At 39.1% G+C, this 24,304-nt stretch overlaps 1 protein-coding gene across 1 annotated transcript; it reads right to left on the bottom strand.

Moving 5' to 3' along the window:
* Nucleotides 1-729: 729 nt before the first annotated feature.
* On the bottom strand, nucleotides 730-22,695 carry LOC135464495 (scavenger receptor cysteine-rich type 1 protein M130-like). Its single transcript, XM_064741920.1, has 14 exons — nucleotides 22,378-22,695; nucleotides 18,419-18,519; nucleotides 15,839-15,910; nucleotides 15,340-15,460; nucleotides 14,388-14,473; nucleotides 13,026-13,097; nucleotides 12,307-12,438; nucleotides 11,488-11,524; nucleotides 8,489-8,627; nucleotides 7,093-7,259; nucleotides 3,590-3,737; nucleotides 2,500-2,669; nucleotides 1,394-1,518; nucleotides 730-744 (listed from the first exon to the last, which is right to left on the bottom strand). The coding sequence occupies exons 1-14, from the start codon at nucleotides 22,592-22,594 to the stop codon at nucleotides 730-732; spliced, it is 1,602 nt and encodes a 533-aa protein (XP_064597990.1). The 5' UTR covers nucleotides 22,595-22,695.
* Between the last annotated feature and the right edge of the window lie 1,609 nt (nucleotides 22,696-24,304).

Genomic DNA, 24,304 nt, shown 5'->3' with positions numbered 1-24,304 from the left:
GCTTTTGTGGCGCTCTCCGGTTACCGGTTACAACTGGTGGTCGTCTAAGTAAAAAATTCTTCACTGTGGCATTAAGGAACAATGAAATGAATCAATGAAATTTAATCTTTTGATTCAAATTAAATGTGCAAATCGTCTTTCATTTTCACTGCAATAAGAAGTTAATATATTTTTGGAAACAACTGGTAGTTTTAACCGAACATGAAGATAATGACGCCTAATTTACTGCATCAAAATAGAGTGTGTAAAGCACCTTTCTTAGTTTGACATTTGTGCAAAGTTTCTTTGTGGTACCCACATTTGGTCTGTGCATATCACAGAAGCTAACGGAGCATACTTGTTTGAACCGCAAAGCCATTGGTTTAAGTGGCTAATGTATATTTTGACTGATCTAAAACAATGCTTTGCGAAAATTGGATTTGATTTATTTATTTATTTCATTGGAGTTTTACTCCGTCCTAAAGAATATTTTACTTATACGACGATGGTCAGCATTGCGATGGGAAACTCACGACTATCCTTTTGGTTTGTGTACAACATATAAGTTAATGATGCTTGATTTATTAAATTTGACAGACTACTCCAGCGGTTTCCGAATGTTGACACGTATGATTTCCCCAAGGGCCATGTTGGCATGAGTTTAGGTCATGTTCGTATCCTGTGCACCTGACGTCACCCAACAATATTGGGGTCTCGCTCGGTGCTTCTCCGAAATAAGCTCGATTCCTTTCAATTGCTCCCCACCTAAAAATACCAATTGGATTTAATGAAAAAGAAGAAATTCCAGGTAAATTTTATTTGCAACCATCGACTGTGTCGCATATTGTGTTCAGAAGCTATTTTTGCGTTGATTTATTTATTTTTATTCATCCACTCATGTATTTATTTTTTATTTAATTCTGATTATTTTTTATCTATTTATTCAACTGATTTTTGGAAAACTCCATACTGAAGACAGTTACTCAATATTTATTTATTTGATTGGTGTTGTACGCCTTACTAAACAATATTTCACTTATATGACAGCTGCCAGCATTGTGGTGGGAAGAGTGAACGGAGATTCACTTATAAATATGTTAAGGCATTATTATAGCTTATGATAAGACAACACGCCAAAATTTCGGCATTCAGTACCAGAAAGTAATAAATGTGACAGAATTTGACGGAGTTTAAATTTGAATTGTCCGAAATGGCTTTATGGAACAGATCCCTAATCTGGTCTTTAAACTTTCAAGCAACCAACCCCAATACATGTGCTTGACGTTAAACCAGATGGACAAGAGGCTCCATACAAAACCGAACGTATTTTTAACTGAATCATGAGTGCAAACACATCTGCAAAGAAGAAAATTATTGTAATTTACCTTGAGAAGCCGAGCATACTGCAAATTACCCTGGCGGCTTTGTGATTAAAGCTATTGTCACAAACTGCTCCCCATGTCCCGTTATAGAGCACTTCCACGCGGCCTTCGCTGTATGACGAACCGTTAACAAGTCTGACTGTGGAATTCTTCAGATCTGATGGAAAAATCCACTTAAGTTAGTTAGACCTTTAGTTAGAAGTAAGAAGTTGTAACTAGTGACTTCAAACTACATTTAGTTTACCTATTGAAGTTTGAAGTCTGAAGTTACAGGTCTTTCAACAACTTGCGGATTGTCGTGGGTTTCCCCCGGGCTATGTCCGGTTTCCTCTCACCATAATGTTGACACCGTAATGTCACCGTAGTATTAGTGAAATATTCTTGATTACGACGTAAAACACCAACCAAATAAATAAATAAATTTAAGTTACAAGTCACAAGCTCGATTTGTAGCTTCTAATAAAAGGGCAGATGTGATAGATGGCAAATAGTCACACTTCAACGGTGAAACCCGGCATCTTGTCCTTTTACCTTTGTTAGGTTTCTTCCAGCAGTTCATGTAAATACTTAAATAGTAGCACATTACCCGCATTGGTATCATGGATTAAGCAGACTTGGGTTACCAAGGCCGCATCTGACGATAACTGAATCTGATGACGAATGAACAAGAGCTTGCTTACAAAGTCCACATCTGATGACGAATGATAAATCTTGAATTATGCGTTCTTACCCAATCCGCATCTGATGGCAACTGAATCTGACGATGAATGAAGAAGAGCCCACATCTGATGACGAATAATGGAGCGTGACACGTGCTTGCTTACCAATACAACATCTCACGGCAAATGATGATGCGTGATGTATGTCTGCTTACCAAGGCCACATCATCATATCTGATGACAAATGATGAAGCGTGACATATGCCTCCTTACCACGCCCACATCTGATGACAAATGATGAAGCGTGACATATGCCTGCTTACCACGCCCACAAATGATGACAAATGATGAAGTGTGACATGTGTCTGCTTAGCAAGCCCACATCTGATGACGAATAATGAAGCGTGACATGATGTGCCTGCTTACCAAGCCCACATCTGATAACCAATGATGAAGCGTGACATGAAGTGCCTGCTTACCAAGCCCACATCTGATGACGATGTCTTCTCTATGTTGGCAATGCCCCTGACCTAAGCCCCTGTGATTACAGGAGAGGAGAGAAGTCTCATTGCCCTCACACCTTACTTCGTCCAACCAGATGGAGCCTGTCCCTGGGAGGCGAATGTTTCCCAAGATGAACACCTGTTCACTAAAAAAGATATATTAAAGTAAAACGGACGAATTGTAAGGCATCATGAGGCCCGAATCGGTGAGCTTTGGAAAGGACATAGTTTAATACAATATATGGATGAGTAAAAAAAAAATAAAGTAATAAAGGAATCGCTTTAATCTTTCAAAATCACTTATGATTCCAGAATAGAATTCACAGAGAAAATAAATGAGGAAAAAACATTGTGGACAAAAGACAAGTTGCATCAGTAGGCCAGTGCCGGTGAGCTTTGGAAATTACGTATTTGGATAAAATTTATGAAGGAACGAAAAAAAAGTAGATAACAAAAGCGATTGGGTTAATCTGTTTAAAATAATTTAACTAAACAATGAAACTGAAATTGAATTCACCAAGGAAATATATGAAAAAATAACATTGCGGACAAAAGGAGAGTTGCAGAGGGCCCGAGCTATTGAGCTTTTGAAATTACGTATTTCGATAAAATTTATGAAGGAGGAAAAAAAAGTAACAAAGGCAATATCGTTATTATTTTAAAAACATTTACCTAAAGCTGCCTCCTGTCAATAAGTTGATTAGCTATATCTTGCTTTACGAAAGTAATAAAAAAAATGTTTACATCTTATATACCCGAGTATAAGGCTTTTCAATAACGCGTTTCAATATTGGTGTCTGGAAGGAATTAAAGACAAAATGCAGGACCTGTTAATTTTAACGGAAACAGACAGCAAAAGTATAAAGTTGAAATAATATGAAGGACAATTTCGTATTAGAATGAGACGATCTGTCTACTGATTCAAACTTTTAAAAACTTTTTGGCTGTTTTTCTTTTAAATGTGACATGGAAATGTGACGCCGAGAATCCATCATACGACTCAACCAGCCCCTCATAACTTTCCTCACGGGTGACTATAATCTGTTAATAAATATAAAAGATCTACTTTGGAAGACCAAGCTGACGACAGGCGACTCTGGCAGATTCACGTGTAAAGAAATCGTTGCAGACGGTTCCCCAGTCTGTTCCAATGCTGACTTCAAGTCTTCCTGCCACAGGGGAGTTTAAACCGACAAGGCGAATTCCCACGGAATCTTATAGTTAAAAGAATAGAAAGATAAAAGGATGTGCTCAGTACTTACCGTTGTCCCAGTGTACTTCTGGAATTGGCCAACATTATTCCATTACCCAAGCATGTCTATTTAACTTTTAATTTATAGATTCAATGGAAACCCCTAGTAAAATATGTGATTTCACTTCTAAAACTAGAGCTTCATGAAACATGCAAATCAAAAACATAATATTCTGTGCTGGTGACACAACACATCAGATACATTTAATTCTGTGTTGATGACACAACACATCAGATAGATGTAATTCCGTGTTGGTGACACAACACATCAGATAGATATAATTCTGTGTTGGTGACACAACACATCAGATAGATATAATTCTGTGTTGGTGACACAACACATCAGATAGATATAATTCCGTGTTGTGACAAAACACATCAGATAGATATAATTCCGTGTTGGTGACACAACACATCAGACACATATAATTCCGTGTTGTGACACAACACATCAGACACATATAATTCTGTGTTGGTGACACAAAAGATCAGATAGATATAATTCCGTGTTGTGACACAACACATCAGACACATTTAATTTTGTGTTGGTGACACAACACATCAGATAGATATAATTCCGTGTTGGTGACACAACACATCAGATAGATATAATTCAGTGTTGTGACACAACACATCAAATACAAAAAATTCTGTGTTGTGACACAACACATCAGATACATATAATTCCGTGTTGTGACACAACACATCAGATAAATATAATTCTGTGTTGGTGACACAACACATCAGACACATATAATTCTGTGTTGGTGACACAACACAGCAGACACATATAATTCTGTGTTGGTGACACAACACATCAGATACATATAATTCTGTGTTGTGACACAACACATCAGTGACACAACACATCAAATACATATAATTCTGTGATGTGACACAACACATAAGATACATATAATTCTGTGTTGTGACACAACACATCAGATACATATAATTCTGTGTTGTGACACAACACATCAGACACATATAATTCCGTATTGTGACACAACACATCAGATACATATAATTCTGTGTTGGTGACACAACACATCAGACACATATAATTCTGTGTTGTGACACAACACATCAGATACATATAATTCTGTGTTGTGACACAACACATCAGTGACACAACACATCAAATACAAAAAATTCTGTGTTGTGACACAACACATCAGATACATATAATTCCGTGCTGTGACACAACACATCAGATACATATAATTCTGTGTTGGTGACACAACACATCAGATACATATAATTCTGTGTTGTGACACAACACATCAGATACATATAATTCTGTGTTGGTGACACAACACATCAGATACATATAATTCAGTGTTGTGACACAACACATCAGATACATATAATTCTGCGTTGTGACACAACACATCAGATACATATAATTCCGTGCTGTGACACAACACATCAGATACATATAATTCTGTGTTGGTGACACAACACATCAGATACATATAATACTATGTTGTGACACAACACATCAGATACATATAATTCTGTGTTGTGACAACACATCAGATACATATAATTCTGTGTTGTGACACAACACATCAGATACATATAATTCTGTGTTGTGACACAACACATCAGATACATATAATTCTGTGTTCGTGACACAACACATCAGATACATATAATTCTGTGTTGTGACACAACACATCAGACACATATAATTCTGTGTTGGTGACACAACACATCAGATACATATAATTCTGTGCTGGTGACACAACACACTAGACACATATAATTCTGTGTTGTGACACAACACATCAGATACATATAATTCTGTGTTGTGACACAACACACTAGACACATATAATTCTGTGTTGTGACACAACACATCAGATACATATAATTCCGTGTTGTGACACAACACATCAGATACATATAATTCTGTGTTGGTGACACAACACATCAGATACATATAATTCTGTGTTGGTGACACAACAGCACAGATACATATAATTCTGTGTTGTGACACAACACATCAGATACATATAATTCTGTGTTGGTGACACAACACACTAGACACATATAATTCTGTGTTGTGACACAACACACTAGACACATATAATTCTGTGTTGTGACACAACACATCAGATACATATAATTCTGTGTTGGTGACACAACACATCAGATACATATAATTCTGTGTTGGTGACACAACACATCAGATATATATAATTCTGTGTTGTGACACAACACATCAGATACATATAATTCTGTGTTGGTGACACAAGACATCAGATAGATATAATTCTGTGTTGTGACACAACACATCAGATACATATAATTCTGTGTTGGTGACACAACACATCAGATAGATATAATTCCGTGTTGTGACAAAACACATCAGATAGATATAATTCCGTGTTGTGACACAACACATCAGACACATATAATTCCGTGTTGTGACACAACACATCAGATACATATAATTCTGTGTTGTGACACAACACATCAGATAGATATAATTCTGTGTCGTGACACAACACATCAGATACATCAGATACATATAATTCCGTGTTGTGACACAACACATCAGATACATATAATTCTGTGTTGGTGACACAACACATCAGATACATATAATTCTGTGTTGTGACACAACACATTAGATACATATAATTCTGTGTTGTGACACAACACATCAGATACATATAATTCCGTGTTGTGACACAACACATCAGATACAAATAATTCTGTGTTGTGACACAACACATCAGATACATATAATTCCGTGTTGGTGACACAACACATCAGATACATATAATTCTGTGTTGGTGACACAACACATCAGATACATATAATTCTGTGTTGTGACAACACATTAGATACATATAATTCTGTGCTGGTGACACAACACATCAGACACATATAATTCTGTGTTGTGACACAACACATCAGATACATATAATTCTGTGTTGTGACACAACACATCGGATACATATAATTCCGTGTTGTGACACAACACATCAAATACATATAATTCTGTGTTGGTGACACAACACATCAGATACATATCATTCTGTGTTGTGACACAACACATCAGATACATATAATTCTGTGTTGTGACACAACACATCAGAGACATATAATTCTGTGTTGGTGACACAACACATCAGATACATATAATCTATCTGACTCATTAAATATATAAAATTCAACGTTGGTGGTGCAAGAAAGATATATGCGGCTCTGTCGCGTCATCGGAAACAACACGTAAACCCATGTAGCACTGTATGATGTCACAACATGGATGTAGACGTGTAAAAATACGTAGAATTCCAGCTTACCATATCGACATCGGAGAACGATGTCCTCGTGATGACCACAGTTGTTGTCTCCCCAGTTTCTGTGACCACAGGCAAACAGAGACGACTCGTAACCATAACACCTCACGTCGTCCAGCCAGATGGGTCCGGAGCCAGGGATTTTGTTTGGGAGGATCAAAGCCGTCTCACTATTAAGGTATAAATAGATTGATTGAGTGACTGAGTTGAAATCCGAAAGATTTAACAACAGATCGACGGGGACCAAGTGTTATCAATGTTCAAAGTTTACTATGGCTTCATTCAAGATGTGGGGCCTCCGTGGCTCAGTTGGTTAGCGCGCTAGCGCAGGGTAATGACCCAGGAGTCTCTCACCAATGCGGTCGCTGTGAGTTCAAGTCCAGCTCATGCTGGCTTTCTCTCCGGCCGTATGTGGCAAGGTCTGTCAGCAACCTGCGGATCATCGTGGGTTTCCCCGGGTTCTGCCTGGTTTCCATCCACCATAATGCTGGCCGCCGTCGTATAAGTGAAATATTCTTGAGTACGGAGTAAAACACCAATCAAAAAAAAAATCATTCAAGATGTACTTGTTCCCCGTTGATTCATTGACCTATAATTACGTTCTCCGGCCGTTAAAAAAAACAACAAAAAACAACAAAAAAAAAAAAACAATGAAAACCTAGCAAAGTGTGTGCTTTACGCCTTATTTTTATAGGTATCAACAGTCCCATATAGCCCGACGCCATGCTGGTTTGTTAGTCGAGTTTATGAAATTATTTCAACAACAACAGAATAAGTTTTGTAACTCGTGTTTACCATATGTTTTAGTAACCTTACACTGTTATGATTAAATGTTAAGCCCGCAGTTTTAAATTAGATAGAATAATGTGTGTACAAGGATATATGTCATATGCTTGTTTTCTCTGTATTTACACACCGTGTGTTTAAATTTGGTTGTATTTTATTGGTCAGGTTTATGGGTGGAGAGTAATCATAGTAAACTAACAAACAGTACTGCTAAAGAACGCAACCTAAAAATCCGAGGCTGGGATTTGACCACGCGACCTCACTGGTAAAAAGCCTGATAGTCATCGGTTTTAAGCATCTGAAACAGTGGGGTACCACCACAAAAAGATAAAAAGGCAACTGATATATTCTGTTGGTTTGCCCTTTTGATCGGTGTTTTATGTCTTACTCAAGAATGTTTCATTTATACAACGGCGGCTAGCATTATAAAACCAGAAACCGTACCCCTCCCGGAGAAACACACAACAGTGGGCAGGCTACTGGAAGACCTTTCCATGTATGACAGGAAATGAAGTCATCATGAGCTGGACCTAAACCTACATCGGATGACAGGCTCCCGAGGCAATCTGCTGCGCTCTTGTGAATTGAGATGTACTGAAAATAAATAATGTACCCAGAGAAGCCAAGTTGTCGACATGCCATGCGGGCGGATTCGGCTTCGAAGGAGTCATCACACACAGTACCCCACTGGGAGTCATGGTACACCTCCAGTCTTCCGGCCATCGAGGAGTTCATTCCGACCAGGCGAATATCTGTAAATGTAACTGTATAAATAAAATTTAAACACTTCAACTTTTAGCTGGAACAGTACATTAAGCAAAGCTAGGTGTACATTTGGTACACGAATGAAGAAAACTACTTAAACAGATCAAGCTGTATTATATGTATGTTTACGTGCCTGTCACAAAATAACTATCCAATTATCTGAGAAAAATGTAGCACAAAGGTGTCAAAGAATGAAAAAGGTTCTTAACAATACCTATGTGTACATGTGGCGTATCAAATGTTTTGTAAAATTAGCAACGGTTGTTCAAGAAAAATGTCTTTACACAGAGATGGAGGAATTGGCCGTATGACCTTGAAAAAACAGGTGAAGGCAACGGAAAGCAATGTTATCTGAAAATCACAATGGCCAACTTAAAACAGTCCACAGTTACCGAAAATGAACTGAATTCTTCGGAATGTAATTAAAGACATGCATCATAGAGAGTAAAAAAAGAGCAGCGACGACAGTGTGATAGACGTCCTGCATAGAGAGTAAAACCACAGCAGTGACGACAGTGTGATAGACGTCCAGCATAAAGAGTAAAACCTGAGCAGCGACGACAGTGTGATAGAAGTCCAGCATAAAGAGTAAAAACACAGGAGCAACGACAGTGTGATAGACGTCCAACATAGAGAGTAAAACCAGAGGAGCGACGACATTGTGATAGACGTCTCCATAGAGAGTAAAACCACAGCAGCGATGACAGTGTGATAGAAGCCCAGCATGGAGAGTAAAACCAGAGCAGCGACGACAGTGTGACAGACGTCCAGCATAGAGAGTTAAACCACAGCAGCGACGACAGTGTGACCACAGCGACGAGAGTGTGACGACAGCTCGATCCTTTTCATTTATCAAGCGATATATTGATGATCTATTGGCATTAAATAACCCCCATATTGCTGAAGCAGTGAAGGAAATCTATCCGCCTTCATTGGATTTAAAGGAGACAACAGATAGCCCTGATGGTACATCTTGTTTGTATCTATATCTGTACAAAGACGAACAAGGTCTCCTTTCACGCCGCCTTTACAAAAGGGATAATTTCAATTTTGATATTGTAAATTATCCTTATTTGGATAGCAATATACCAAAGGGTCCTGCATAAGGCGTATACATATCTCGCCTTGTAGCAATTGTCAGATCTTGCGTAAATTGTGATGACTTTAATCTGCGTCACAAGCTGTTAGTTCAAAAACTAGTTTGTCAAGGATACTCCATCAAACGCCTTCATTCTAAGTTTCTCAAATTTTACAGTGAGTATAACACTTTCGTTGGCAGGTATGGACAGAGTGTTCAGAATCTCTGGCGATCTGTATTGTGATCAACCACATAGACGGCGCTGTTATCCTTATGTACATATCTATCGCGTACATGGTATTTAACAACATAGATGGCGCTGGTTGCCGAGAGTAACCGTCTGCTCGAAAGCTTTTATACAGACCAGCATGTCATGTGTAACATCATAGATGGCGCCTCTTGTGGTTTGAGATCCTTACATATTAACGGGAAAGTCGTAATCGTCCGTTACTTTTGAATCACAGTCTGTTCGGTTAAGGTCTGTAAAGCTCGTCATTTTCGACCTGTACCTAATACCGCTTAACCTGGGGCTAGGGGCTGTAAAGGCAGCCATGAGCATTACATCTGCACGATGCTTTTATGAACAGTTGCAATCAAAGCGCGACTGAGATACCTTGTTTAATTGTTGTTTGACCTGGAACTCCTTCATGGACTACGAATTTGAACTTTGATATGGAATTCATGCCTGGAATATCCACTGTCTGCCCGGCATCATTGAAAACTGATGACCGCTTCTCTCTTGTGTGTTGCCGGCTTTATTTCCTATTTGTATAATTTCTTACATACCTTTGTCGTTGGGAGCTAGTGTTAAACGTTGTTGTGGAAATGGATCTTGCGATTATCGACTTGGAACGCCCTTTACGGACTACGAATGGTATACGAATGTCGCACATGACGCTTGTATTGATAGCTGGCAAATTGGACATACGTAACGACTGAAATACGACCTCTTGTCAATTTACCTCAGTCAGGGTTTTCTTCTAACAGTTCATGTAAATGCTTCAAAAGTAGCAAATTACACGCCGTCTAGCGCCATAGCTTTAGCCGAATTATGTAAAATATACTATAGACATCATTGGTCTAGAATTACTCAAAATGCTGTGTTGTCATCACGTTTAACATATGATAATGCATAAGTTTGGTGCGACCTTAATAATATAGGTTATTAAAACAATAGAATTCTTTTTCATGGGAGTGTGTCGACGTGTTTGTATGAAGTTTCGTGGAGATTACACAAAGAATATCAGAGATATCGTGTTTACAAGCCCATGGCAAAATATAGCTTCAATCACGCTGATCATTTTGAAGAAATACAATAGAAAACAACAGGATTCTTTTCCATTAATAGGTCCACATGTGGTACACACTTGAAGAAATTGGCCAACATCACCAAAAATGAATAAGGTTTTTGCCCAATAGTTGGATGTACATGTCGCATAAGATTGGTAAACCTGGCTATTAGCGTTTAAGATATAGAATGTTTTAGAGAACATGGAAGGACACACGGACAGATGAATGAAAGCCGATACCACTAATGATACTCCTAATCCAAGTTTGGTATAAGGTAAATTGTACAAGCTAAAAATATACAAAGCAGGAAACCACCGCACATCAGGATATACCTTACAAACACCCTGACCTAAAGCCACAGCCGAAATTGGATTGCAACACGCGATCTCACTGGTCAGTGATTTGGATGAGACGTACAGCTAGGGCTAAGATCCAGTCAGACTGATGAAGAATAAAAGTTAAACACAATGGCTATTCACCGTTTTTGAAGGGGATCCTTGTTGTTTGGGGGATTGGCTAAAACAGAAAATATAAAAGCATGGTATATTTTTACTCGAAAAAGTATCTGCGTTTTAGATTTTTCTGTAATTAAAACATCAAGCGTACATGTATACTTATTTCCTGATTAACTGGTCTTTAAGACCATCGCCACGATATGGCTGAAAATTTGCCGATGTGACGTTAAGCCATAATCATTCTTTCATTCAATCTCTAAGACCATTCTGTATTCTATTTCAGTTAATTGAAACCATAGGCCTAAGAAAAATGACTGTGTACCTTTCCCAAATATGACAAACTCGATGTGAATTGTTCGTGCTTTTTCGGTTGAAGACAGCTGAACTAAAACTAAGTTTGCGTAAAACCATCGTAATGTCATGCGAGAGGGAAATCTTGAAATCTACCTATGGGAGTCTGGGATGCCAGAACATATACAATCGCTAAACAAGTTACAAGCTACAGAACAAACAAAGTCTACTTTCACTTTGCTTAGGTTAACTTCTTAATTGGTCAGTAACGGAGTTCTCAGGCGCTTTTTACTTATTTTATACGCATCAAAACGATGATACGTGTAAATTGCTGATTGTCGTGGATTCCCTGATTTTCTTTCCAGAATAATACTGGCCGTCGGATAAGTGAAATATTATTGGGTACGACCTAAAACACCAATCTGATAATATATATATCAAAATTATAATTGCAGAAAGCCAGAGCCCACAGGAAGAAAACACGCGGTTCTCCTAGGATTATAACATTTTGTATACTTTAATCTTTTATTCAGTTGCAAAAAGTCATCAAACCTGCTGTGAGAAGCAGACGTCACTGTTGCACCCTGATGTATGACAGCATTTCTGACACAGGTGAGTTTTTCTCTTTTCTCGGTTATCAGCTGTTCGACGACCGATAACATTTCCCGTTAGCAGATCACAAAACTTCAAAACAAACAAAAACGGAAAGGGCTTGAATACAGGTGAAAATTGTTGTGTTTTATCCTGATAAGGCTTTCTATCTATTCTTGCCAAACATGTACCGAAAACAAGTCCAGTACGGGAGAAGGTCTTTCAGCAACCTGCGGATGGTCATGGGTTTCTCCCCGGGTTCTGTCCGCTTTCCTGCGGGCCGCCGTGGTATGAGTGAAAATGTTATATTCTTGACTACGGAGTAAAATACCAATCAAATAAATAAATAAATAAAATGTACCAAAACAACAGGGAAATGTGACAGCATCCTTTACATACAAAAACCGTACATTGCGCCATCCGGTTTGCGCAATGTACAACAACAACACTGTTACTGTATAAATATTACGCTGACAAAGAAGTAAAGTAAAGTAAACTGACATGGGCAAAATGGAAAAAGAGTATAATTGTTTGATTTCTAATTTTTCTTGTAGCTGCAGTTTCAGCGTGACATGACTGAGAACCTGTAGAAGGCAGGGCGAGGACTAACTGATGTGTTGCTGGTCACAAAGGACTCAAACACATGTATTAACATGAATAAATCCGTCCATGATACTGACCGATTGTGACACACAACCCAAAGTGTGCCTGGGAACTGGAGTGTCTTCTATTACTGACTCAGAGTAGCACACCTGGAATGAAAATATTTGAAATTTCGATGAACGAATGAACCCGGTCAATGACACGAAGAACAAGGTGATTGAAGGCTCGTTAAAGGGTATAGTTTACCCGCGATACAGCGTATTAATGTTATAGGTAGGCGATATGATAAGATGTTTGAAGGGGGACATTTGTCCTAATACAGAACCCGTCAGATTTAAGCACACACAGACAAAAGGTTAGTGTGAGCCCTACACGCAAATGTAATGTAAACGATTTTGTATTGTATACAAGTGGTGTATAGGCAGATGTCTACACTAAGATACTGATGTAATGCATGTGTAATAAATATAAATTTGCTGTTACATCCAAACACATGCATTTGGAAAAGACCAAATTCTACAGCAAATTCATTTTTATGTATCAAAAGTGTCTTACATCCTCATTTATATCTTTATTATGCAATAGCAATGTTACTAGGAGGTGGTCCCATATATATCCACCATACCAAAATATTTGTAAAATACCTTTTCTCTTAAAAGGAAAAATCGAAAACAAATTATTAAAGCGCATAGTAAATTGGCTTTGTAGAATTCCTTTGCATCGCGTTTCTTGGCATCCAGTGGATTATTTGTTGCATGATAAAACGCTTAAACACAACGACGGCAAAAAGCGTTTTCTTACCAGAGACGTCAGATAATAGTGATTGGCTCACGGCTATTACTAGCTGCTGTGGACGTCTTTCCCTGCCATGTAAGGCAGCTCGCGAGCATACTCCTTACTGCGCATGCGCCGCTCGTCATGTTCGCTTTACATCGCTACCACCACCAGCAAATTTTACTCAACCATTTTGAACAACGCCGCGGTCACTGGTGCCACGGTGATGAGGCAGGAAGTGATGTCACAAAACACGTAACCTCTGTCTCAATATCTGTTCCCAATTATTCTTTGTACACACGCATTTTCTGATTTAAGGCACAAAGGCACGAGCAACATTGATCAAACAACACCGGAAGCAATTTGATTGATGAATGTTGATCAAAATAAATCTGAAGGGACTAAGCCCAAACAAGACTACGTGCGTTGCACACATTCCAAAGGTCAATTTTGTGTAGTGGTGGAAGTAATGTAAAACGAGCGTTGGGAGCAGCACATGCGGTGTAAGGGTATGGCTCGCAAGCGAAACTCAAAATAAAGTCAACCAGTTATTGTTCTGACCCTGTTTTAACACCTCCGCTTCCAGATGTGAGAGAATGTGCTTTTACCAGTGAGGTAGATTCACGAACAAGAACCATTCCCAATAACTGATATTCACCACCCACCTCGTGCGGATCGCAGTGTTTAACCACGTGACAGTCGTTAGGATCGTCGGTGGCATCACAGGAAAAGCAGGAAAGAGACTGATTACCTGTAGATTGAAATGCATCATGGATGACCAGGGATTGGATCTGTGTATCTGACTTATGGCGAATTGTAACATCTGTGTGTTAAAAGCAAGGTAAATTGATAAAGACTGGGATAGTCTGAATTTCTTTCCTAAATTGTGAAAATATTGCAGTGAATTAAAACCGATATTGTACGTTTCGTCAGAGTATACAGAAACAAAATATTTCTGTCCCTTCCACTTTGCCTGGTGTGACGTCGCCCACGAACACATAACGTCATCAATCGTTGACGTAAATCCATATATGAAGCGGCCCTTTCGAATGCTAATGACGTCATCCCAGCATAAATGCCTTACTCAACGTCACATCTGGCTGATTTGACGTCATACAGGGAAATTTTGCACACACAGTTGAAGATTTTGTTTTTCAAGGAATCTTCAATTATGTGGGTTAAATACAGTTATTCATCAAAATCCTATTAAAAGAGAGTGTTAGGCTTACTCCGTAGGATATTTTTCATATCATTGTAATATTTCTACGCAGTTTGTATCCTGACCAGAGTGGCACTCTAACATAGTTAGGAGAACTCGAATGAAACCAGTGTCGGGTCACACCAAAGGCTTTTAAAATGGTACTTGTTGCAGCCGCGCTCATTACTGAGTGGTTAGAGTCAAGAAACATGAGTGGTTGACCCAGTGCCAATATAACGCAACTGGTTGTGGTGTTATATCTGGTGTCTTCGGCGTGACTTCAGTAGCGGTGGCACTTTGGGGACTAATGTCCACATTTCAACGGAAATACCTGTAGGTATTTAGGGTGACTGACATCACCGAAATTTAAGATTGTCTGTTACGACAAGGGTGTAAATGTGTGATGCCAGTTAGTTTACCTGTTGTTGTTGAACAGAGATGGGTGTTACAGGCATCACCTGTACAGCATCGCTCACACAGTGTTATTGTTGGTTCAACCCCTCGTCTTTGCCGGATGGAAGATTCCAGCAGACTGCATTCCTGTGAACAGACAGGAGTAATGACGGACTGATAGCAGGCAAATGGTTGTACGTAACCGGTGAAATACGGCCCCTTGGGAATTTACCTCAGGGTTTTATTCTGACTGTTCGGGTAAATGTTTAAATCATGGAACCATGGCTTAAGCAGAACTGGGTAAACAAAGGAGTTTATTGCACCATGATCTAGAAATACCCAAAATACTGCGTTGTCATCACATTTAACATACTATAACAGTAAAACAAAGCAAATAGACAAGGCCTCAGGGATGCTGTGTCCACGTTTATGCAGGGATACAATATAATTTAAGGATGCAATATAATAAAATGCATTTCTACCTAAGTACCGCTAATTACGTGGACGTTCCACCCCCAAGCTCACCTCTATTATCCTACAGCCGAAGTTGTACCATGTGGCTCCGCTGGAATTGGCTAGATGTTCCGTGAAGCATTGCTGTAAGTAAGTAAACAAGAAACAACAACAGATGACAATGGTTGTTCTTTTATGATTAACTTTTGGGTTACTTGAATTTTCCACTTTTCCTAAATAATCAATCCGGCGCTTGCCAAGTGTTTAAACCGTTGGTCCATTATATTACTCAAACGATTTCAATTCCAGTCCAATTTCAACAATTCTAAACATGTTGAGGGCAACTATATTGGACTGTCGGGTGATTTGGTGTCATATTTGGTGTGTTCTATATGACATTCCAGTGAGGCATCACACTAAATATGCTACAATGTGAGATTGTCGTAATATGACCGAATCTGTGCTAAACGAGATTGAAATACATGCACATGCAAGCGGACAAAGCATCAAACCAATATTCAAACAGACAGGCAAAAGTTTGTACATATAAGGCATCGATTGACACTGCATGCCAAATACATGTTCATGGTTAAGTGTTTCCTTATTAAAGCCTGTATGTTGTCTACATATAAGCGACTTGTGCAATACTTCAGCAGACGCTTAACTCTTTCTTGAGGATATATGCCTATACAAGCGAATATAAAAGAATACATCATGTCGAGGGAAACACATTTTAGCAACCGATAAAAGCCAAAACATGTGATATATACTTTACGGACTGCTTCCCCAAAAGGCCACACGGTTATATCGTGGCTTATCTGAGTAAATAGAGACTAGTGGTAGCTGTTATCCAACACATTTTAAGAACACACAGCACATAACATGTGTGTGAAACACAGACTGATATTATCAACCAATATTTGTTTGACGGTTTCCAGCAGATAGTAACCCTCTTGTGTTTTCTAGGGTAACACTTCAGGGTCTTTAATACATATTTATACATAGTTTACGGGGGAAGTGGTGGGGGGGGGGGGGCTGTTCCGTGCTTGAGGTGGGTAGTAAGCAATGACCCAGGGACCGCTCACCAATGCGGTCACTGTGAGTTCAAGTCCAGCTGATGCTGGCTTCCTCTCCGACCGTACGTGAGGGAGGTCTGCAGCAAACTACGGATGGTCGTGGGTTTCCCCCGGGCTCGGCCCGGTTTCCTCTCACCATAATGCTGGCCGCCGTCGTATAAGTGATATGTTCTTGAGTACGGCGTAAAACATCAATCAAATAAGTCAAACAGATTACGGAAACGAAGAATACTGCATCACATTATGCCAACATCTTCCAACAGCTGTTTAACAGTTCCTCGACAGTCCTATTATCGTATTATATGTTCCCATTTAGACCATCTGTATATATGATTGATATACAGAGATTATCATAACGGTGTGTGACGTCAAACAACAAGAGCACTTTTATGATAACCTATTTATCATATACCTTTATTTTTGTGTAATAAGTAGTCAAAACGCACACGTCTCTCTCACGTGATGACAGAGCGTGAGGGGATTCGAGCGCCGTAGAAATTTTACCGCGTTTCGTGAAATGACGGTCTAGTCTAAGCTCATGAATGTTCACTATATTGATTTATTTTAAATAGTTTGTGTTAAAACTATTGAAACAGAAATTTAAAGAAAACAATAATATTCAAGCTGAAGAAATTGTGCTCATTTATAGAAGAACTACATTCGGTTTCCTGAAATCATTAATAAGAGCTAGACGTGGGTTATGTCAGCAAAGTTTCACCGCGTGGTTTGATTTAAAATCATGTCTTGTTTGAAGAGAACGGCTACAGCACATGATGATGACTGGACCGAATGTTTGGCTCTACAACAGTGATGTAAAGTCTGCATTTATTGAAAATCTCATGTGGCGTATATAACCTCTGATCATGTGTCACTGCACCTCCGGTGACTCCTCTGGAGATTTTCAAAGCGGGAAGTGAACATTGATCATGGCGCACCGGTAGGAATTAATGATGAAACTACTGACTACTGTCGTGAGTGTGTGACCGCCGGGTATATTTGCTATTTTTCCTCTTTACAGTCAGTAGATGGGAAGACGAAAGACGCCGGGTTCGTGCAAATTTCGGATTCATGTGACCAATGTCATCGACTCTGAGTGAAACGAGATAACCGATTGTATGGGACTGATCAGCACGTAAATATTAATCTGTGTGACCTTTTGTTTACGTTGCTTAAAGGACAAAGTTAAGGATTTTCACCACGAAGGTCAGTCATATTTTCACAGTTTAAATAAATACCTCGACGTCGACGTCGAGGTGTTAACTGTGTTTTTTTCTTTCTTTTTTTTGTGCTAAAGGGAAGACCATTAAATGTGTTTCTTTACAATTTAATGTTGTTGTTGTAGTAGTTACGTCACACCAAATTCCGATGTTAGTTTAGGGATTTCCCTGGCATTTTGAATGTAAACACCGAAAGTATTGCCAGGTTTCAGAGGATGCATATATGAAAAAATATAAAATGCCTCTGTATCAGTTGGGTAACGGCCAGAGGTATATGATGACTACTCATATTGGACCTAAACAGCTAAAAAATAAAAGGAATATAAAAATTTAATTCGATTGTAGAGAAAATAATTCACCTCGTGTGCCCAGCATCGTTTAGTGTGCAGGCAGTCTGATGGACTCTCCACTTCTTCACAGCTGAGACATTTTGGACCGTAGATATCAGCCGAGGCAAAACCTGTATACATGTACGTATAGTAATAGATTACTGCGATCTTTGGCTCTCTTAGATCGGGGACACACTAAGGAGATGCATTTGCTAGTGAGGAGGTCATTTTTGTCGGTCGTACAGGCATATTTTGCAAATTTCCAAATATCCTCATAGCGAACGCTGTGAAATTGGATTCTATCAAACATGCCCGAAACCAACGAAAAAAAAACATACCGGTGGTGCCATTTCGTTCCTGACACATAATTTATTATTTGCAAATAATAAAAATAAGCATTTACAGCCTCTGTATTACCTACATGTTATTGTTATTGACGTCAGCAGAGCAATGAAGCCTACAACAGAGATACGTCGAAACATTAAGTTAGCTTCATAGAAAAAAAAACTGTTGTCCGTGGTGCTTCTTCTATTGGTTAATTCACAACAGTGTTGTTTTGTTTTTGAGGACGGTGTGTATGAGAATTTACTTTTTGTAGGAATTAGTGGAAAGGCAGTCTTTTAGGCGATTGAACGGTGTAGTTTGAGGTATGGAAAGTGCTGCCTTTAGATAAGAAGATTTGCTCTTTGAGGTTGGAAGGCCGGTGTTTTGTGGTATGGATGGTAATGGTATTTGGTGTGAAGATTTGGTTTTTGAGGCCGAGGGCTGGGCCCTGGTGTTTTGTGGTGTGGATGATAAGGGGTTTAGGTAGTCTCTTTTTGAGACTGTTAGGTTGGTGTTTTATGGCATTGATGGTAGTGGGTTTCGGTAAGAAGATTTGTATTTTGCGGCTGAGATCTTATTGTTTTGTGGCATAAATGGTGGTGGTTTTAGGTAGTAAGATTTGCTTTTTGAGGTTTGGAGGTTTAATGTTTCGTGGCATAGATCGTTGTGTTTTAGGTAAGAAGAAATGCCTTTTGAGGTAGCAAGGTTGGTGTTTTGTGGAATGGATGTTAGTGATTGTAGGCAAGAAAATTTCCTTTTTGAAGGCTGGTGTTTTATGGAATGGATAGTGGTGGTTTTAGGCAGGAATATTTGCTTTATGAGGCTGGAAGGTTTGTGTTTTGCGGCATGGATGTTAGTGGTTTTAGGCAAGAAGATTTGCTCGTTGAAGATGGGAGGTTGGTATTTTGTGGTATGGATAGTAGTGGTTTTAGGCGAGAAAATGTGCTTTTTAAGACTGGGAGCTAGGTGTTTGTGGTATGGATAATGGTGATTTTAGGCTTTTATAAGATTTGCTTTTTGCGGCTGTGACGCTGGTGTCTTGTGGCATGGACGGTAATGGTTTTAGGCTAGAAGATTCGGTTTTTGACGCTGAAAGGTTGGTGTTTTTTTGGCAAAGGTGGTGGTGGTGGTTTTAGGCCAGAAGATTGCTTTATGAGGCTGAAAGGTTGATATTTGTGGTATAGTAAGATTTGCTTTCTGAGGCTAGATAGTGGGTGTTTTTTGGAGTTGATTGTAGTGGTTTTAGAAAAGAAGATTTGCTTTTTGAGGCTGGAAGATTAGTGTTTTGTGATATGGATGGTAGTGGCTTTAGGACAGAAGATTTTGCTTTTTGACGCCGAAAAGTTCGAGTTTTTTTTTGCATGGATGGTGCTGGTTTTTTAAGGAACAATTGTTTTTTGATGATGTAAGGTTAGTATTTTTTGGTAAGGAATAAAGTGGTTTTTGATAAGAAGGTAGCATGGTTGCTGTTTTGTAGAACGAATGGTGGTGCTTTTCGGTAAAAAGATTTGCTTTTTGAGATTGGGAGGTTGATGTTTCTTGGTATGGATGGTGGTGTTTTAGATAAGAAGATTTGCCTTTTGAGGTAGCAAGGTTGGTGTTTTGTGGAATGGATGGTACTGATTTTAGGTAAAAAGATTTGCTTTTTGATGCTGGAAACCTGGGGTTTGGTGGATTGGATAGTTATGGTTTTAGAAAAGAAGATTTCCTTTTGAATGGGGTAGGTTGGTGTTTTGTGGCATTGATGTTAGTGGTTTTAGGCAAGAAGATTTGCTCGTTGAGGATGGGAGATTGGTATTTTGTGGCATGGATAGTTGGGGTTTTAGGTGAGAAAATGTGCTTTTTAAGATTGGGAGCTTGGTGTTTGTGGTATGGATAGTGGTGGTTTTAGGTAATAAGATTTGCTTTTGGAGGCAGGAAGGTTCATGTTTGTGTAATAAATGGTGGTGGTTTCAGATAAGATTTGCTTTTTGAGGCTGGTAGGTTGGTGTTTTGTGGCATAGTTAGTGATGGTTTAAGGCAAAAGATTTGCTTTTTGAGGCTGGGAGGTTGGTGTTTGTGGTATGAATGGTGGTGGTTTTAGATAAAATGGATTGCTTTTTGAGGCTGGGAGTTTAGTGTTTTTTGGTATGGATGTTGATGATTTTAGGGAAGAAGATTTGACTTTTAACCTTTCATGTTTAAAACTATGCGGTTGGTAAGTTGATTCTTTAAAAAAGGAACAGTGTTTTGAGGTACGATGAGTGATTTTTTGAAGTAGGCGGGTTTATTCGTTGTGAAAGAGTAGTGGTGCTTTAAGACAGGTAGGACGATCCTTTGAGGTAGGTAGGGAGTTGTTTTGAGTATGGTATTTTGTGGTAAATATAGCGGTGTTCAGAGGTACATGTAGGTAGGATGGGCTTTTTGCGGAACGAGGGAAGTGCATGCTTTGTAATACGTAATTTGATGCTTCTTAAGTAAGTCATTTTTTTGAAGTATGTAGCTGCTGCTTTAAGGTAGGAAGTGTGATGCTTTGCGGTAGGATGTGTAGTGTCTTGAGCTAGGTAGGATGTGTAGTGTCTTGAGCTAGGTAGGATGGTTTGTTGAGCTAGGTAGGATGATGTCTTCCGGTAGGTAGGATAATGTCTTCAGGTAAATGTCATGGTTCTCTGAGGCAAATTGATGATATTCGGAAGTAAGTAGGATGGAGTTTTGAGGTATGTAGAATGGTGTTTTGGGCATGTAGGATGAGGCTTTGAGGTACATGTAGGAAAGATGGTGTACTGAATGAGGTACATGTAAGATGTTTTAAGGTAGGTAGGTAGGTAGGTAGGGTGGTGTTTTAAAGCAGGTAGTATGCTGCTTCGACGTGGAAAGTGTGGTGTGTTGAGGTAGGTGGTTTGATATTTGTAGGTGTGGAAGTAGGCAGGGTTTTTTTCTGAGTAGGAAATGTGGTGTTTTGGGGCAGTCACTTGGTGTTTTGGATGTAGGGTATAAGTAAAGACGTACAGCGTAGAGAGTGTAAACCCAATTAAACGACTACAGTGTGATAGCTGGCAAATGGTCACACGTAATCGGTGAAATACAATCTCTTGATAAGCTACCCCAGTTAAGGTTTTATTCTATTCGTTTATGTAAATGCTTAAATAGCAGCAAATTACGCGCACCCTGACATCACAGCTTAAGCACAATTAAATAAAAAATGTAGTAACGTTAATTTCAATTTATTAGACGTCACTGGTCTAGAGTTACTCAGCATGCTGTGATGTCACTTAAACGAGACTTGGGCATCTAAAGAACGTTCCGTTTGTTTAAGAAGTCCGTGTGGAGTTTCTTAACTTGGAGTAAAACTTTCTCGTAGGTCATTCATTTTACTGTGTACTTTATCAAAATTTACAGATACATCCGCTTTAATAATTTTGCTCTGTAAATGTACTTTATTTTCTATCTTTAAATATATAATCTGCTCAAGGGTGAGTTTTGAACACCGCCCGTATATTCCGCTGACCAACGTCTTTTAAGACGATGTTGATGTTAATAAAAACAAAATCCTTGATAAGACATTTATGAGAATCCTCTTTTCAGTGCAATGACTAATGGGAGGGAATTGTGTGTTCGTTATGTAACAACAATAATAATTGGAAATAAATTGAAAAGATATGTAAATAAGAAACGATGCTACCTACTCAGGTTAGAGATCAGCCAACATGTGCAATGTCCGTGTGTCATTTTACAATGACCGTTACACATACGCCTTCCCACTGAATGCACTGTCGTGCCACGTAATCCGCTGAGAAAACAGACTCTGCGGGATTTTGTCGCCATTTTCCTGGAATCAGCCGCTGACATGCCTTCTTTTGTAGCAACGCTAGTTAACTCACGTGTGCCTTTAACAGTAAGCATAGCCTCTTTCAGTAAGTTGAATGATGTCTTTGTCGACTGTTGTGTTGAGAGTAACTTTATGTTAACAGTGATATAACAGGATTCCAGACCTCTGACTAGCTGTGAACATCTGTCAGTGTTTCCCCTGCATTCCGTCTGCTGTGTTTAACTGATAAATTTCAAAACTTTCCGTTATCTCTCCGAAACCAGATAAGAGAAACGGAGTCTAGACGAAGAAGTCTGGTTGTGTGTAATTATATGCAGTAAACTAGATCAACCTTTGTCATGGAAGTATGTATTATAACTATTGCTAGCAGAGCCATCGTCTATACCTTCGTGACAACAATACACGTAAACATGGATTCTCACAACAAGCGCTGTTTTTTTTAACATGTTATGCCATTCCGAATCTCTTCCCTTTGTAGAGGACCGGTGAGCCCCAGGCAGTTTTTTTATATAGATGTACCGCTCTCATCAACAATATATGTTTAATAAATGTTACTCTTCTTATTTCAATGTGCGGAAAGCTCTTTCAATTCACCGTGAATTAAATACATGTAACATATTTGACATCAGTAGTCCCGATGAGAACAAAAACTGCTGCAGGGATGTAAAGGAGTAAAAATTTGAGAACGTTTTTGTGTTCTTCTTATGCCTGTTCTCTACATGAGAACATGTAAATGTATCGCTATTTTCTACATTATATATATGTGGGAATTGGGAATTCGATCACCTCCGAATGGCTAAGTTACCTGTTTTCCAATCACTAGGATACACACCTAACCTAGGGCATTAAATTTGTACATTCATTAGCTTTAACATTTAGTGGGGTTTTGGTGACCTCAAGGTCAAGAAATATTACTGAAGCGCTGGGCGACAGTTTAATTGATAGAAAGAAAACACATATACAACCTGAGTGCTCGGAGTATAAACCACTCACGTTTGGTGCATTATCGCCGACCTCTCTTACGTGTGACATACATCACTCTGGTGGAAAGCAAATAGACTCCGACAAATTGCATGTTCGCCACAGAAGAGGATGCTGTGCATCACCTATAGCCACTCAGACCCTGAGAACAATGGATTAATTACATGACCAAGAACCGGGTATTGACAACCTCACTAAAGTAAAACGTATATGGTAGCCTTTCACTACACTGACTTGGTGCTTACTACATTTACCTCTCTCTGCCAGCGTCCTCTGATTGGAGATATCAAAACTCTCCACCATTGAGAATCCTGGATTCCCCAAAACACACAAAAGAAATAGTTCCACTGGACAAACGGAGGCGTTGGGGATAATTGTATAAGTAAAATGTTTTTGTATACCAGTGAGATAAAACACCAGTGAGATAAATAAATCATTGCGCAACGCTGGCATGCTAACCACCTCGGCTAAGTTTGGTCGTATAAGTTTGAGAATGCAGATTATATTTATTTATTTATTTATTTGATTGGTAGTTTACGCCGTACTCAAGAGTATATCACTTATACGACGAGAATGGTGAGAGACTCCTGGGTCATTACGCTGTGCTAGCGCGCTAACCAACTGAGCCACAGAGGCCCCAGAGGCCCCAGAGGCCCCAGAATGCAAATTATAAATCTATGCATTGTCTTGGTTGTCTTTTGAGATATCCAGTCCTAACAATATAAACATGTGGTTCCACAATGACAGCGTTACAACACAACGGTGCCCTTTAATGACGGTCATGAAGTGTGCCTAGTCTAATA

Source organism: Liolophura sinensis, chromosome 4 (genome assembly GCF_032854445.1).
Source record: "Liolophura sinensis isolate JHLJ2023 chromosome 4, CUHK_Ljap_v2, whole genome shotgun sequence".
Classification (NCBI taxonomy): Eukaryota; Metazoa; Mollusca; class Polyplacophora; order Chitonida; family Chitonidae; genus Liolophura; species Liolophura sinensis.
Note: the sequence above shows the minus strand (reverse complement) of the source record. Positions and strands in the feature narration are given on the sequence as shown.

Coding starts and splice junctions, on each gene's coding strand:
- LOC135464495 (XM_064741920.1), bottom strand. CDS start 22,594: ATGCTTACTGTTAAAGGCACACGTGAGTTAACTAGCGTTGCTACAAAA. Junction 15,461..15,838: donor TCGGCTGTAGGATAATAGAG/GTGAGCTTGGGG, acceptor GTCTGTTCACAG/GAATGCAGTCTGCTGGAATC. Junction 1,519..2,499: donor CGTCATCAGATGTGGGCTTG/GTAAGCAGGCAC, acceptor TTTTTCCATCAG/ATCTGAAGAATTCCACAGTC.